Here is a 16,356-nt window from a genome sequence, read left to right as displayed (position 1 = left end):
ACACTTTATTTCCTTTCCATAGGGAGTTTCAGAACTAAAGGTGTTCGAGCATCAAAATCGGAGCACCAGGCTTTTCTTCTGCAAGAGTATTCTCTCCTAGTGTTTGTATTTTATCACAGAAAGGAGCTCTTCAATCAGTAATTTCCACCAGAACCTGTCTAAACCAATGAAATTTATTCTTAAAAGTATGGGTTATTATTATGCAAAGTATAGCTCATTCCTTTCAGATAAGCTGGGGAGAGGCTAGGGATTAGAAGCAAAATCACATGGAGAAACAACTACAGAAAAAATGCATTAACTAAGCAGTTTTGTAGAGCCTAAAAAGACAAATATTTCTGTATTGTTTCAAGCTTGCAGAGCAGTTGGGTGGTATCTCCTTGGTGGTCAGAATTGTTGGTGAAGCCTGCAGGAACATACCTGAGATGCTGATGGAAACAACAGTGGGAGCACCAGGTGCCCTTGCTGTGTGACTGCACTTCTGAGCAGGCTTGCCCAGCCTCTGCTCCTGCCTCTCCTGTGATATCAGTACTGGGAAGAGCTGGATGAAAATCAGCTCAGGTGGGACCTCTGTGATTGCCAGAGTCAGCCCCAGGCAGTGTTGTGAGAGGTGACAGTTTTCTTGGAAGAGGCAAAGGAAAACGAGGTGAATTTTTAAAGCCCCCTCAGGCAAACTTTCCTACATGCAGGAGGCTGAGGGAAGGGTTGAGGATGAAGGGAATAAGAGCAGAAAGAGAAAAAGCTTTTTCCTAAGAAATAAAATTAGTTATAAGCAAGCCCATGCTCTTATGAGCCTGTGTGGAGCATGTTAGAGCTGAGATCCCTGCTTACTTTTTGTCCACAAGTGTGAGTAGCTTTCCCAGTCTCAAAGTCAAAACCTAACAAAAACAGAGTGCAATGATGGAACACAGAGGGAATTCTGCTTGGAAGCTGTCTTTGTTTCACATCTCAAGCTCCCCTGTCTTACATTCATCAGGTTACTTAATCCACTCTTCTGTGGGCTTGTCTCTTACACAAGCTATGTGTGCATACATTGTTACTTGGCTGGATTTTAATCAGAAGTGTTGGCTATGATTCTCTTTGATTATATAAGCTTTTAAGTATCAAAAATAGGGTCTGTGTTTTGTAACATAACCTCTCACTGCTGTGAGGCGTATGTAGGGAAGAGGTGGTGATGGGTTGAGATGCTGAAGACGCTGGTGGTGGGGAAGACAGGAAGTGTGAACAAGTTGCAGGAGGTAAAACAATGGCAGTGAAGGGTATGAGGAAGGTCAGCGATGCAGCTGAGTGTCATCAGAGTAGGCAGAGCTTTGGCAGGCCAATTTTGCCTAGACTGGAAATTGGGAATGAACTGAGATGGATGGATCTGGGAGGATGCAGAAATAGTAATCAAAGTGGAGGATAACTATGGAGTGGGTAAATACCTTGGCAGGATTGTAGGGAGTGGATGTTAAGAGATATTTCTTAGAAGTGCTGTGGAAGAAAGCATTGCTCATGGTGCATGGTAGCATGTACCAGGGGGAAGGCAGTGGAACAAGAGTTGGGATTGTGTGAATAACAAGGCTGAATGATCATATTGTCAGTTGTGGCAAAGATAAGACTGGAAAGAACATTAACATCTCCCAGATTTTCCCTGCTTTTAGTGATGGCATCAGTCACTCCTGTGCTTCCAGCAAAGCAAAATACTTTGCCTTTGGCCTTTATTGGTTGCTATAAATCATCAGCCTCCAGGAGTAGTGCGGGGTGTTAGAAACCCTGCTGGATTGAGAGCATCTCCTCTGGGTCAATTCCAGTGCAAAGGGAGATTAGTTACCTGTGCATGAACTTTCCTGCACATTTTCTGTGAATAATCCAGGTCTGTCAGTCAGAAAAGTTTATGAATGTGCCTGAGGGGAAAAAAAATCATTTAGAGTGTAGTTGGTGGTGTTGTTTTTGAATTCAATGAATACATTGTAGGAGGCAGAGCAGAGATACTGAGCTTTGATATCAAATGTCTCACTTGCTTTTAAAGGTCTTCTTGGGATGTTGTTGTAAGGCTGCACAGTGATTTGGAGCCTCCTTAGGTGCTTTCCTTCCTTCAGCTCATCTGAGTTTTCAGGTAGTGACAAAGCCTGAAAGGAGAGACTGAGAGAGGAAGTGAACTTCTGTTTAGAAATGCTCCAGCTGATAGGGAAAAAAGCTTCTGGCTCAGGAAGTGTGTGTGCTCTTCAGCAGTGGTCTGAAAGGAAGGGTAAACCTAAAAACTGTCTCAGCATTGTGGCTGCCTCACTTGCAGTGCTTAAACTCATAAAGAACTCATGGAAACGTAGTCTGAGAGAGATGCTGAAGACAGCATGCTAAATTCCTGTGGTTTATACCTCAGCCTCTTGTAGCTGAAAGCAGACATTCAAAAGATAAATTGGTCACTGCAATTGTATTTATTGATTCTTCTTCCTTTCAATTTGAGGCAATGATCAAAGGCAGTTACACTGTCTTGCAGTTGTGTCTTCCATGTGTTTTCTCATTTGAAGGTGGACATAATTGGGCAATATGATTATGGTTTATCAGTGCCATCCAAAGAGAGAGAGAGAGAAAGAGATATCACTTGTTGTCATGACAACAAAAGATGATGAGGTGTTTACTTGAATCTGAATTCTGCACAGGGATTCACATCAAGCCGCGTCTGAAGATCAGTGTTTGAAGAACTCTTCTTGAGACAGTTAATTCCTCCTTTCAAACATTTGCTGTGTTTGTGCAGTTTTACCCCAGGATATGTGGAAGACGTCTCTCTGAAAGCTCAGCCCAGGACAGAGCAAATGCTTTTATTTCCAAAAGGCACGCTCTAGCTCAGGAATGGGGATCCTTCCCAGACTACAAATAGCGGCGTGTGGAAAAGCCAGCCAGTCAACTGCCTGCTGTTTATATAAAAGGAGTTTGTAGTGAAGAGACTTCCTTTTAAAATGAATCACACCGTAACTCACTTTTATAATCCTTTAATATCTTTTTGGCTTCTAAAAGTATTTAAGAGCATGCTTTGTAGTATTAATTTTATCTCACTGAGCTTTCTTTTGTATATAAATCTGTGCTGGGGCAGGGGAGATACTATTTATTAATTCCTTGGAAGTGGCTTTTATGCAATGTGTACTGAAAAAGAAGAGTGTGTTTTATATTCAAATGGGCAAACTACTACTCTTCTCTCTGAGTAAATATGCTGTGTATAAAAAGACCTGTGTAAATGCTGCACACCATTAGTTACCGGACTGCCCTCTTGTTGCACTTGCCTTTTAGTTAAATTTCAGCTGTCATTCTTCAGAAAGGTCTTCACTACCTTTCAGTTAAGCCCATGAAGAAGGTGCATTTGGTTGTGTTCATTTACTATAATCAGAGACCATGAACACTGTCAGAGATGCATAAACTGCAATGGTCAGTAATGTTATTTGAAATTCTTCAGTCATAGCTTTCATTTTTAAACACTAGATATTAAATATAATGGTAATATATAGCACATGTTTTTATTTGAAATATTTTGCTTGATTGTAATTAAGGAATCTTGAGACAGAGAGAAGTAGGGAAGAAGTTGATGAGAATGCTGATTTGCAGTTCTTACACAATAGGAAAATCTAGCTGAGTAATTTTTTACATATCTAGTGCTGCTATTTGAAATTTGAATGGGAAATGAAAAAGTTTCAGTAAGGATTCAATACATCTGAAATTCTGGTTTTTGGTTACAGCACCGAGCTCAGCTGTATTGTGGCCTGGGAATTTTGGAGCTGTAAACCAATTTTAAAACCCAACTGATCTCAGAAAGAACTTGGCACTTTTTGAGGCAGGTCAGGATCTTGAGAAGTCAGATCTTTAGCCAGCCCTCTGCATTTTATCTCTGAGCTTGTCTCCTAAATATTTCAGTGGTGCCTTCTTCAAAACAAGAATGTGTGACTTGTTACTTTGAGTCATGCAGCACGGGAAATACTGTTCAGTTATTTATTTCAAGTAGCAATAGTGCACCAAAGACTCGTGTCAGAGGTTAACGAGAAGGGCAGTGTCAGTGATGGTGCAGGAAGAAACTGGAATAAGACCAGAAAAGGCAAGTGGCATGACTAGATTTGCTGTAAACATCAATGACAAAACATATATTAATCATTCATTTTTCTTGTAAGCTTAGAAGTTGTGAGCTTGTGCCAGTTTTCTGTAGTGCCCTTTTCTGGTGCCATACCTCATGAGCTGTGGATAACTCACTTCCTCTGTCAGTGAGACCAGCTGGTGATGTTGGTGATCTGCCACTCGTGCTGGTGCTCCCAAATGCTCCCTCCTCCACTGACTCCTGTCCTAGCTCTAAATGGAAAGTCTCACTGGAAATTTCCTGTAGGACAGAGGCCAGGTTCTGGCATCCCTGTCAAAGGAATGTTGGGTTATGGGGTTTGCAAGGATCTCAGCGTTGCTATGTTTTCTTTTGGGTAGCCTGCAGTGCTGCTGAGCTGAGTTGTCTGAAAAATACTGGGGTTGTTCAGAGAGTCGTGGGATGATGGCCATGTGTACATCCCTCAACAAAACACTGGGGTTACCAGGCTGTGGGGTTTGCCTACACAGAGGAGATGACAGCAGATGAAACACCGGGCTGCTGCTGCACCAGCCAGCTTGCCTTCTTGCAGTGCCTGTGTCCTCCTGCTCATGCCCTCTGGTTTCCTGTGCCAGGGAACAGAACATATGGCCCACCCCATCTCTGGCTCTCCCCTGAGTGAGTGAAGATTGGAGTGAGCCAGCCCAGAAGGCTCTGGTGAAGCAGCAGAGGCAGTCTGTTGTGGTGTGGCTGAGGGGTGCCAGGGGGTGAGAAGGAGGTCTGGCTCTGAGCAGACAGGCCCCCGTTGCTCTGGCTGACAGACATGGATGATGCAAAGGAAATTTTACTCCTTTATGCTTTCCCTCACATCCCAGGAAGCTGAGGGACAGAACGTGGGGCTCTGGGAATATACTATAATTATGGGTAATCTGGTTTGTCTCTATCCTTTGGAAGTCAAAATCAGTGTATGAATTGACAGTTTTGCAACTCTGACCTCCTTTCTTGAAGGTTTTCTGTACTGTTTCCTACTCTTGCTACTCTCTCTTCAGGGATTCCCCTTCCTATTTTCTTCTCTATTCCACAAGCATGAAATTTGGAGAATAACCTCTGTATTGGCCAGCTGGTGCTGTGCCAGCAATCATCTTTCATAGTCCTCTGGAGCCTACCTTGGATCTTACTTGCTTGGAAGGAGTCCCTTTGATTATAAATCAGTTGTATGGCAGAAATTCTGGAGTAGGGAGCATCTTTGTTGTTTGTGGTGATAGTAAGCTTGCAAAGCAGAGCAAGATGAAGAAACTTATCTAATACATCAGCGTGTGACTTCTGTCAAGTTGTCTGTACAGGAGACAACGACATGTACAAGCCAACTGAGAAAATAACAGCTGTGATGTTGGAGAGTAAGCAAAAGAGGTTTGTTCTTCTATCTCAGCCAGGAGTAGCTGCAAAGATACGCCTGCACTTTGTATACAGTGGTTGCCATGATGTGTAAGAAAGAGTTGAACAGGTCGAGCCCTGGGGTGGTGGTGCTTGTACACACATTGTAGTTGATGCTACTCTCATTAAATTTGTAATTTGCTTTCAGCAGTGCAAATTGACAGTCACCCAAAGGTAGAAGTGAAGGGGTTGCCGATAGTCATAAAAGAAGGGCAAATTGACTGTATCCGTGGGTAAGAGATGCTTTACTGTCTCTTTTTGCCTTGCAGGAAGAATGCAAGCAAATACTGGCTCGGCAGAAATCCAGCTCCCAGTCGGATTCTCACGACGATGAGATCTCCCCTCCACCTCCCAACCCGGTGGTGAAGGCGCGGCGCAGGAGGGGGGGGGTCAGTGCTGAGGTGTACACTGAGGAAGATGCTGTTTCCTACGTCAGGAAGGTAACGTGGGACCGATCTCTCTGCTTCTGAGATGTACAATACGATCGAGTGACTCAGATTTTGTCCCTAATTTGGACTCTGGGGCCAGCCTGGAGGATGGTGTCTTAATGCTGGCATGAGCAAGGCCTGAGCATCTTCACACTCAAGTTCTTTCAGTCTCCTTGACTGAGGGCTTTCCCCAGTGGGATTTCAGCAGTCACTGTTCCTTCCTTTTTGAGATGCGCTGCTCATCTCTTTCCCTGTCTAACAGAGTCAGTAATTCTCATTTTCTTGATAGCCACTGACTTCAGCATCTTCTGAGTTGGGCCAGAACCTCACATTATTGGAAGACAGCTTTTCTATTGCTCCATTTCCTGTTTGTTTGGGGTTTTTTTTGTTTTTGTTTTTTTTGTTTCCGAAAGTCAGTTCTGCCTCAAGTTTTCTTTAATCTAAGTCATTTAGGTTTCCTAGACCACTCAGGCACGTTTCCCTTGTTGATTGGGTACCACTTAACCCACTGAATTTTGGAAGTCTGTTGACCATACTTGGGTGATTTTGTGTGACCATTGTCTTTGAAGAAATACTATCCCAAGTTAGGTAATTTCTTCACTAGGAGCTCTAATTTGGGCTTCTCTCTTTTTAACTGCCTTTTTCACAAAAATATCTAGCTATGTTATATCTTTGATATCTCTTAATAACTCTGCAATTTTTTTTGAAACTGGCTAAAGCTTTCAAAGATTATTAAAAGAGAGACATTACAATAGCATATGTCATGTTTGTTTAGGGAGCCAGGCTCAAAATATATTTCATAAGGTTGACAGATGCTACTAATGTGCTTTTGTGCACGCCTGGAGTAGCTTTAACTCAAAGAGCTTTTTCTTTATGGCAATGCATTTTGTCAGTCACTGCTTTTTGGCAGAATGCTTCTTGCCTTTGCAGTCAGATGTGCTTTTGTCATCTGCTTATGATACAAGTTCACTGGCTGCTCTGGGGATTTCTGTCCCAAGAAAAAAAGAGTTAGGAGAGCCATTCATCCTAAGAACAAGTGTGTAAGAGTATTCTTGTGCCAGTTAGATAATGTTTGCAAGTGTGTGGTAAATTTTAACAGCACTGTGGTCAAGCTGTTAATGAATGCCCTGCACTGTTAAAAACTTGTGTGAAACTTCAAAAGCTACTTTAAAACCCTTTTCTTTCTGTGCATTTTGCAATATCCCCCTAAAAAACTTCCATGAAGAGATCACTTTTGTTTCTGCTTATTATGGGTTCCATCTGACTCTTCTGAAAATCAAAGGAAACATCCCTTCCCACCCCCTGAGTAATTCTTTAATGTTTATAATGGAACCTGAAGTAAACTTTGTTTTTTTCATTTCTCAGCAGTGATGTCAGTGAGTCCTGACAGTAGCATGAGTAGGCAAGAACCAGAAGCAGCAATACAGATCATGCTCTGTGTGTTCTGTGACTAGCCCTGTTACGATTTTAATTTCCTAGGAACTGACTGAACTTAAATAATAATAATTTAGGGAATAGTTTCTTGTAAAGCTACAGATGCTGGAAGGAATACAGAACTAGCACTGGGAGGATTTGTGTCAGTGCTTTGTTTTCTGCCATAAGCAAATGAATCCCATGGTGAATCCCATGGATGTGTGTTTGTGACAGATTTCTAGAATACAGAAATAAAAGGAGACACTGAAAGGACAAGTTAAGGAACAGATTTAAAAGGGCAAAAAACAAGGCAAAGGTTTTGTTAGACTATTGCAAACAGATGGAATTTTAGATGGTAGTCAGAACCTCTGGCTTGAATTCAGGTGTTGGATAGAAACACATCTGGGTCATAAGCCAGTTTGAAGGACCCCTTGAAGGGGTGAGCTAGAGCATGAGTAGTGCTAGAGGCAGTGAAATGAGTTATGTCCCTGGAGAGAAAATCAAAAGAGATTTAGCTTTGTGATTTGAGCAAGCACATGGCACAGCTCCATTCTGGGGAAGATCTCTGTGGAGGGTTAGTTCATCCTTGATCGAGAGAAAGCAATATTTGTCAACACATCTTGACATAAGACAGTTAACAACTAACAGAACAGGAATCTAGCTCTAAAGAGAGTTATCAGCTTGAAGAGAGCACTCAGTGATTATTTGGAAGAGTGATGTAAGAAATTGTCAAGTGATTTTTCCCAGCATTTGATTTTGGTCAGATGCCTGGTTACACCGAAAGAATCTCTCCTGTGTTTTCTGTGTCCCTACCCCAACAAACCCACAAAGCCTTGTGGCTTTCTCTGCTGCAAATTTACACTGAGAAAGGCTAGTCTGTGCTATTTCATAATCAGACAGGAAGGCTGGAGTTGAATATCTTGGTGATCTGATTATTTACCCTTTTGGCTCATCTGCAGTAAGCTGAGCAGCTGGGGTATTCTTAATAGAGCAAGGGTTCAGGCCTGCAGTTCAATCCTGTGTTCCTCTGATAGGGTAAAAACCAAGACTAAGATACTGGCTGAATTTAATACTGAGAAATTTAAACTTTTAGATAAATTAGAGGTTTCACTCTGATACAAACATGCAGTTTGTACATGTGTACTTCTCTAGACTCAATTTGAGTAATCTAATGACTGCAGCAGTCAGTACAAGTGAGGTCTGAGGCCAGAGTTTAACTTTAGATCTTCACAGTGCAGTGTTTTCCCTGTGACATAAATGTTGATAATTTTTTGTGAGAACTGGTTCTACATCAGCTTTCCCCTTTGAGACATCCTTCTTTTGGTTGGATGGGTAGTACCTTGCCTTTCCAGGATGAGGGAAGGAAAGCACCTACACATCAACATATGTAGTAACTTAAGACAGACAGATATACTATTTCAATCATAAGAAAATGTGAAAGATAAATGCCCCTTACCAGACCTTTGTTGTGGAGTAATTGAAAGACAAACAGATGTTGATTTTCAGATTGAGTAAGGATTATTTAACCCTTAAAACTGCTGTGCTTGATTCTGTCCTGTTACAATGAAACTATTAAGGAAAATCACATTACTAAAGACAATGAATATCTTTGACAGGTCATAATTTTGTTACAAATTTCTTGTGTCTCTCCTAATCTTGGAGTCTCTGATAGAAGAAGATACTTGGCAAATACAGAGATACATTATCTCTTGATATTTTACCTAAATGCTTAACAAAATGGAAAGCCTAACTTTCCAAAGTGGAAATACTCCTGAATCTCAACTTTTATTTTGAGCAAATTCCTGCACAACAGGACTTTTAACATCTCTCCAGTTAACAATTAAAGACCTCTTCATTCTCAAATGCAAATTCTTCTTGTCTGCCATGAAACCAAGGCACAGGATTTTGACTCAAGTGGGCCTATCAGGAGCTTGGTTCCTTATACCACAGCCAGTACTGAAAAATATGGTGTAATCAACACATTCTTACCTTTTTCCTAAAGAAATGTTGCTATTTCCACAGTTTTAAAAGTAGGTTGCTTTTGATGTTGTTTGGAGGGAAGAGTAATGCAAAATACATTTTCCTCAGTCCAAGGGATGTGAAAGGAGGCTACACAATTGCCAGTACCTGCTAATTATAGTATTTGATGGATATCCTTCTCCCCAGTCATCCCTGATCTTATATTTCCTTTCTGAGTGTCATTTTGAAAACAAAAATTCTTATCCTCACATTATCAAACCTGTAATTTATTACTTTCTTAGTGGCTTTATATTATAGCCTAATCCTGTCTCAGTGCCTGAAATCAAATTGCATCCATTTTCTAGATTAGTGGAATTTTCTGTAGATGTCACGATTTGTGGAGAAATACAACCAGGCATGTAATTAGCCTTCATTCTTTTCTCTACAGGTTATTCCAAAGGACTATAAAACTATGACTGCTCTGGCAAAGGCCATCTCCAAGAACGTGCTCTTTGCTCATCTTGATGACAATGAACGAAGGTATGAGGTGCTTTATGATTTAAGGGAATCCATAGCTTGGTGTGAGGACAAGAAATAAGATTCCATTTCAACTCAGGGTTCAGAACTGCTCTCACCAGTGCATTTGAGTCACACTAGATGCACCCTCCAACATGCTCATGGTATTATGACAGAGGGTAAAACCACAAGGTAAAAAAGGACAAGAACAGGTTAGAATGTATTCAGACATATTTAATATTTGCAGAACAGTTGGCCCTGATAAAATTTATTCTATTCTTTAATTAGCTAAAGCAATCTCAGAAGCATTTGTCATTAAGGAATTAGCTAAAGCAATCTCAGAAGCTTTTGTCATTACTTCTGAAACTCACGGAAGACAGGCCAAGTGCTGAATAAGTGGGAAAGAAAAAGCATAATGTCTGTAAAGAGATGAAAGAGAATGACAGGTAAATTATTTTGTTCTTGGAAAAGCTGGAACAAACAAATGATGTATAAGCACCCAAAGGAGACCAAGGAGTTCAGTAACAGCCTATGTGACTTTTAAAGCCTTGAAAGTGTCTTTCCAGAACTGATAGCAAGTTGTACAGATGGGGGAGGCACAAAGAAGGCCAGACAGCTCAACTTCCAGTAATGTTTTTGACATTAATGTTTATGATGGTTTAATAAAAAAATCCAGGGAAGTGTGTCTTCGGTGAAACCAGTGTGGAGCCTGTGCAAAACAGAATTGTACCAAACAGCAGTTATCAGTGGTCCATCATTCCAGTGGAAGGGTAACTTGAAGGGGTTGTTCTGCTTTCCTCATTATTGTCATTAGTAGCCTCGGTGGAACAGACTATGAGTGTTGAATTTTTAGCTGACATGAAGATGGGAACGGCTGCTAAAACACTGGGAGACAAGGGCAGAATTCAGAATTATGCTGACAGGTTGAAGGAATGTTCTAGGAAAAGCAGGATGGATTGACACTGAACCGAGTGCAGAGAAGTATTCCTTAGGCAGGAAGAACACCTTTGTAACTATAAGACAGTTTTGCAGTTTTGGTAGTTCCTTGAAAAACTACGTGGAGCTTATTGTGACTCATGGTCTGAATAACAGTAACTAATGTCAAGTTTTTTTTGAAAATACTAATGTTTTACTGGGGTAACTGAACAGAACATGCAAGATGTCCCAGTGTTGGAAAGATTTCAGCTGGAACACAGTGTCCAGTTTGGGCACTGCACTTCAAGGATAAACAGATGGAGGAAGTTCATGGAAGAGCAGTGGGAATGATCACAGACCTAGACAACATCACTTCTGAAGAAAGAATGGGATTGCTTGGCCTGCAGAGTGAAAGCTGGAGCAGAGGGATGCAATAATAGCTTATAATTGCATGTGAATAATGCTGTATGAGGGTTAAACTGCTCTGTGGGCCAGAGGGTAAAGAACAACAAATTTAAAGTGCAGCAGGAGAGAGTCAAGTCAGATCCAAGAAGAGGTCTCTGACTGCTTGGGTAGGTTGTGGAGTCTCCACCACTCGAGGCCATTAAGGACGGATTAGACTGTGGTCTGCCAGGAATGACAAGCATCAGTCCTGCCTCGCAGCAGATAAGGCCCAGGAACTCATCACCAACCCCACTTTTCTGTGCTTCCATGGTTAGAAAGGACAAAAACTTTCTCTACACTGATGGTTTTAGTCCTGGCAGAACATGAGCAGCGCACTCCTTCAGTCCTACTCAAACACTTGCAGCCAAAGCACATTCCAAGTGCGCAGATTTTGCTCCCTCTTGCAGATGTTTACACAGTTTAATTACTTTGCAATCTTAATGATATGGTAACATGCAGACTTCTGGAGTAATTAGAAGAGGATGAACTTTGCACATTTCTTCTAGCTTTTTCAGAGGAGAATTCTTGTTCAGAACTGCTGTAAATCCTGATTATACTGTCAGCATGCTGATGTGACAGGCACTGAAAGGAGAGGTTTTAGGGCTGGAATAAGGACATTTCTGTAATATGTTATCAAAGTAGGGTGAGAGACAAACACTGAAGTGCAAGTGCTTTTTCTTGCACTGTGCTGATTGTACATCATGATCATGGTCTCTCCTATCCATTCCCTGTGTCCCATTTTCCTCTGTCCTGTCATGGATATGTGTTAGGAGTGAAGACACATGTGCAGGCTCTCAGGTGTGTGCTGCAGGTGTGTTGTAGACTCTTTGCTTTTGCAAACTATGGCTTGACCAGGTGTATTCTGCCTCTGCTGTCAAAAGATTTAGGAATTCCTGGATCATGTTCGGGTATAGACCATTTCCCTGCTCAGGGATGTGGCCAGGGGCCTCACTTGAGCCTCATGATGTGCACAGCAGGCTGTTGCTGACATGGGGAAAAAGAAAAGGAGCTCACCAGAAGGATGCATATTCTGCTCTGCAGACAAGATTGCAATGAAGGAATGAATTGAAATCATGCTCTTACCCTTGTCTGGTTGCATTTGTCAAATGTGGAGAAGTCAACAAGTCAGAGCATACCATTGCCATCAGTTCCAGTCTGCATCTTCTTAATGTACATATGTAGTTGAGTAAAGCAAGTGGTAAATTACTTCATTTGGGCTCTTGGAATGGTGGAAAGATAGGTAAGGTTATTTTATTTTATGTGCTGCAGTGGTGGTGTTTATTGGTTTGTGTTTGTTTTCCTCAGTGCTTTCTACACTGAAGATATTGTCATTGTTGCATCTAATTTCATGTTTGACCAAAATGTAGGAGGTGTTCAGGTGGGGGAAGGATGGACTAGCAATTTCTCATTTACCATGGATGACTCCTACATTTTCTCTTTCTTCAAAAAGATGTTTATGTTAGCCTGCTCTGACCTGTGTTGCACTTGCTGCTTGGCACCTCTGAAACTTAAACCCTTATTTATAAAGGCAGAGTGTAGCATATTATCTCTGTGCCAGATATTCCACATGAAGGGTTGATTGCATGAGAAGCCATGCTGAAGTTAAGGTAAACAGGTATCTTTTTGCACTGCTGTTGGAAATACTTTTCTTGAAGTCCTATTTTAGATCACATCTTTTCCTGTGCCATACTTTAAATGGAGCTGCCATCTATGTCCTACACGCACACACAGAGTCTCTGGTGTAAAATTATAAGGAAAAATGCAATAAAAGGGAAATGCAACTGCAACAGTACCAAAAGCAGCAGAGCTAATTATCAGCAACTTTTGCCAAAATGTTCAAGAGTTGCTAATAGTGCAAAGAACAGTGCAGCTCTGCAAAGTGACGTGGCAGTCCAGTGTTTTCTCATGGGACTTGGTTAAACTCTGGAGTAAAGTCCTGGTTCTCTCCAAGCCAGTGGCCCATTACCTGAAGTGGGAATGCGGTTTTAGCTGTAAGGAGCTGCTGTTCTCATCTGAATAACCAGGAACGCACGGTTTGTCTTCAGGGGCCTGTGCTGTAGATCCTGATGGCTGGATGAGGGGAATTTCCTTGCTGATCTTATCCCTCCTGGTTCTAATGAGATCTCATGATTCAGGCCCATTCTGAAGATGATTTAGAGCTTGCATCAGCTTCCCCCCTTCTTTTGGTCAGTGCTGCTGGGGAGTTGTGCACGTGGGCGAGGCTGGCGAGGCCGGTGCGGTGCCGCCGCCTCCCTGCTGCTGCTCTGGCTCTGCAGCCACTGAAGGATTTCTGTCTGTGCACAGATAGAATTACACCCATAACTTGGCAGCCTTCTATTTCCTCTCCCACTCTTGGATATCCAGCAGATTAACGTCCTCTAAGGCCTCCTAGTTGTGAAATGGTGTATAAAGTCAAAACTGGGGACAAGGGGCCGGTCTGAGTGACCTTTTTCTAACCTCTTCTGATGAATCTCTTCTAACCCCACAGTGTAGCTATGAAGATTTTTTGTTGTTCATCATGTAATGCTGGGATACAAGTACACCCACTTGGCTCTGCTGTGATGTTGAATAGTAAAGGGGAATCAAGAGGAAAAAATTATTCATTTTTCTTCTGTGGATAAAAATAAAAAGTAACTTTTCATCATTTCATTGACAGGATGTTATGTCTCTACTGGACAGGGCCAGCCACTGAGAGGGGGGCAGTGAGGAAGTTCAGAGGTGAGCTGCTGTGGGAATGGAGGCTGGACCCAAAGCTGATGATTGCCAAGGAGGAGAAGGAAATATAACTGAAATAACCAGTAGGAGAGAGAGCAGGGCTGAGAGCAGCAGGAGTGTCCCTCCTGCTTCCAGGATGTCACCAGTACCAGTCTGCTCTGCTGAGTCATGAGCCCCATCTGTCAGTCCCTGTAAGAAGCTCAGTGGCCCCCTGACCACATAAAGAAGTGGAAAGGTTAAATGTTCTCCATATCTGTGCGTAAATGCTGTGTCAAACTTGTTCATCAAGGCATAAAGAGAGTAGATAAATGTTTAGCTAATGTAATTTTTGGAAGCACTTATTACTAATGTACAGGCAGCTGTAAGGCTTGCAACAGCTTTCAGAATACTTTTGTGTATTTTATTACTTGCATTATTAATAAATTGGTTTCTTTGAACAGTATAATGGTGTGAAACGGCTTTGAAAGCAAGAGGCACAAAATGGTATTTAATTCTTTTACTAAAATGTTGAGCTCTTCTAAAGGAATAAAAAAAGCACCAGCAAATGAACTTGAAGACAAAACTCCAGTATTTATTTCAGCAGTACACAGTGTTGCATTTACTCTTGTGTGTTTCCTGCATGGCAAAGGTGGGAGGATAAAGCGCATTTTTTAATATTTGTGCTTGTTGGGACCAAGATGTAAAGATGAGCATTGGCACTTTGCAGACCAAGTTCCTCAGCCTACTTACCATTTTTGTTGTCCTCAGCTCTCCCCAGTTGCTCCATTGTCTTGCTTGTTTCTTTACATTTTTCACAGCAATGGGATATTTTTGAGTCCTGCTTAGAATGTGACCACTGGAATCAGTGGATCCTTTGCTGCAAAAGTGCTACTTTGGCCATGAATCCTCACCATGTATTTATGCAGTTGGTCACCCCTACCCTAATATTCTTAGCAGTTGTGTCTTTACTGTAAGTATATTTATTTTCTTAGACCATCTCTTCAATTTGTAATCATTTTACATCCTAAAGTTTTTTGAAGTGCTTGCAGCTCCATTGCAGCAAGGTATTGTCTTCAAATTCAGAAAACACATTTTTCATCTGGGTCAGTAGTGACTTGGGGTTTCTTTCAGTACAGGCATAATTTATCACGAGAAAAGTTGCTTTCCATAGCTACCATGTGAATTTTGGTGGTTGTCCTGTTATCTCATACTGAAATCTTCTTGAAACCTCTGGTGATTAGCGAATTTCAAGGACATTATTATTGCTATAAGCTTTATTCACTCCTACATAATACCATGTTTTATTAAAGCTCTGGCTGCAGGCCAGCTGGAAAGTCTCATATATGTGGAAGAAACTTAAGATGGCACCACTCGGGAGCAAGATATTTTAGAAACAGGATGCCACAGCTATGACATATTCATTACACATCCTGTGTTTTCCTTGCATTTGTAACTTAACTCTTTTGTTAAGAAACAAACACAGATTAACTTCTGCCTGTGCTTCGTATATGCCTACAGCGTGCAGAACAGTGCAAGAAAAGTTCCCTTCCCATGATACTGCATTAGTATTTCTGTACCTCTACATGTTGCACTGAACACACGTGGGTGTTAAGGTGGGATATTTACTCTGACTGCCGCAGGTGTCTAAGTTTGGTGCTCAAAACACCTTAGAAAACTCAGGGTATGGTTTCACCACTGATTTAAGCTGAAGTCTGAGCTGGAGCCAAAGGATGAAGTGACAGTGAGTGCCAAACCTTGGCTGCATGTTCCTGTTGCTCTCATGGCCAGGTGAGCCAGAGCAGCTCTCTGAAAGGTGATCCTCCCCTGCAGGGTTATTTCCAGTCAGAGCAGGTCCTTCCTCCTGCCCTGTGCCTGGCTGCCAGAATGCTTTGGCAAGGGGAAGGAAGGAGTGGGCTGGGCAGGACCTCCTCTTTGGGCAGCAGCAGGGGCCCAAATCAAACTAAATGATGGCAAAACTGCACCTTAATTTCCTTTACTAGTCACTGGACAAGGCCAGAGGATGGAAATAGATGTGTGGATACCTCTTTAATGAGCCTTGCCAAGAATGCCTGAGATGTTGAGCTAAACCATTTGGAAGATGAGAGATGAAAAGACAGAATAAGAGATGAGAGAGAAATTGCACAGCGATGCACGGCAGAGTGGGGGCTGAGGGCTTTGTTGATCCATAACATGGCTTCCTTGAGTTACATTAGGATTTTGTGACCAGAGTTGGACAGGATTCTTCACCTTGCTTTTTGGGAATAGCAAAAGAGAGAGGAGATGCAGCATGATCCCAGTGTTGTGCAGAGGCACCCCTTGAAGGTTTGTAAAGGCGTGAATGCCCCACCTGTGCTGGAATTTAAGACATTGTCAGCAGACAGTGGCAGCTTGGGGGGCAGAGGAGGTGTGAATGTACAAGTTATATTATGCACATGTAGCAGGTTTGGTACCAAGAAGCTGGTGCAAAACCACACTGTGTGGGGCTTTTTTCTGATTGTCAGTGGTGTTGGATGATTTGCC

The 16,356-nt window shown here is 42.0% G+C and overlaps 1 protein-coding gene across 1 annotated transcript in view; it reads left to right on the top strand.

The window, feature by feature from the left end:
- The window catches only part of PRKAR1B (protein kinase cAMP-dependent type I regulatory subunit beta), a 91,832-nt gene that overhangs the window by 5,045 nt on the left and 70,431 nt on the right, over positions 1 to 16,356 (top strand). Inside the window, exons 3-4 of the mRNA XM_048320750.1 lie at positions 5,737 to 5,907; positions 9,716 to 9,807. Of these exons, the coding sequence (XP_048176707.1) occupies positions 5,737 to 5,907; positions 9,716 to 9,807 (263 nt within the window). The remainder of the gene's footprint in view (positions 1 to 5,736; positions 5,908 to 9,715; positions 9,808 to 16,356) is intronic.

This window comes from Corvus hawaiiensis, chromosome 16 (genome assembly GCF_020740725.1).
Source record: "Corvus hawaiiensis isolate bCorHaw1 chromosome 16, bCorHaw1.pri.cur, whole genome shotgun sequence".
Taxonomy (NCBI): Eukaryota; Metazoa; Chordata; class Aves; order Passeriformes; family Corvidae; genus Corvus; species Corvus hawaiiensis.
This window is presented reverse-complemented; position numbering and strand designations above follow the sequence as displayed.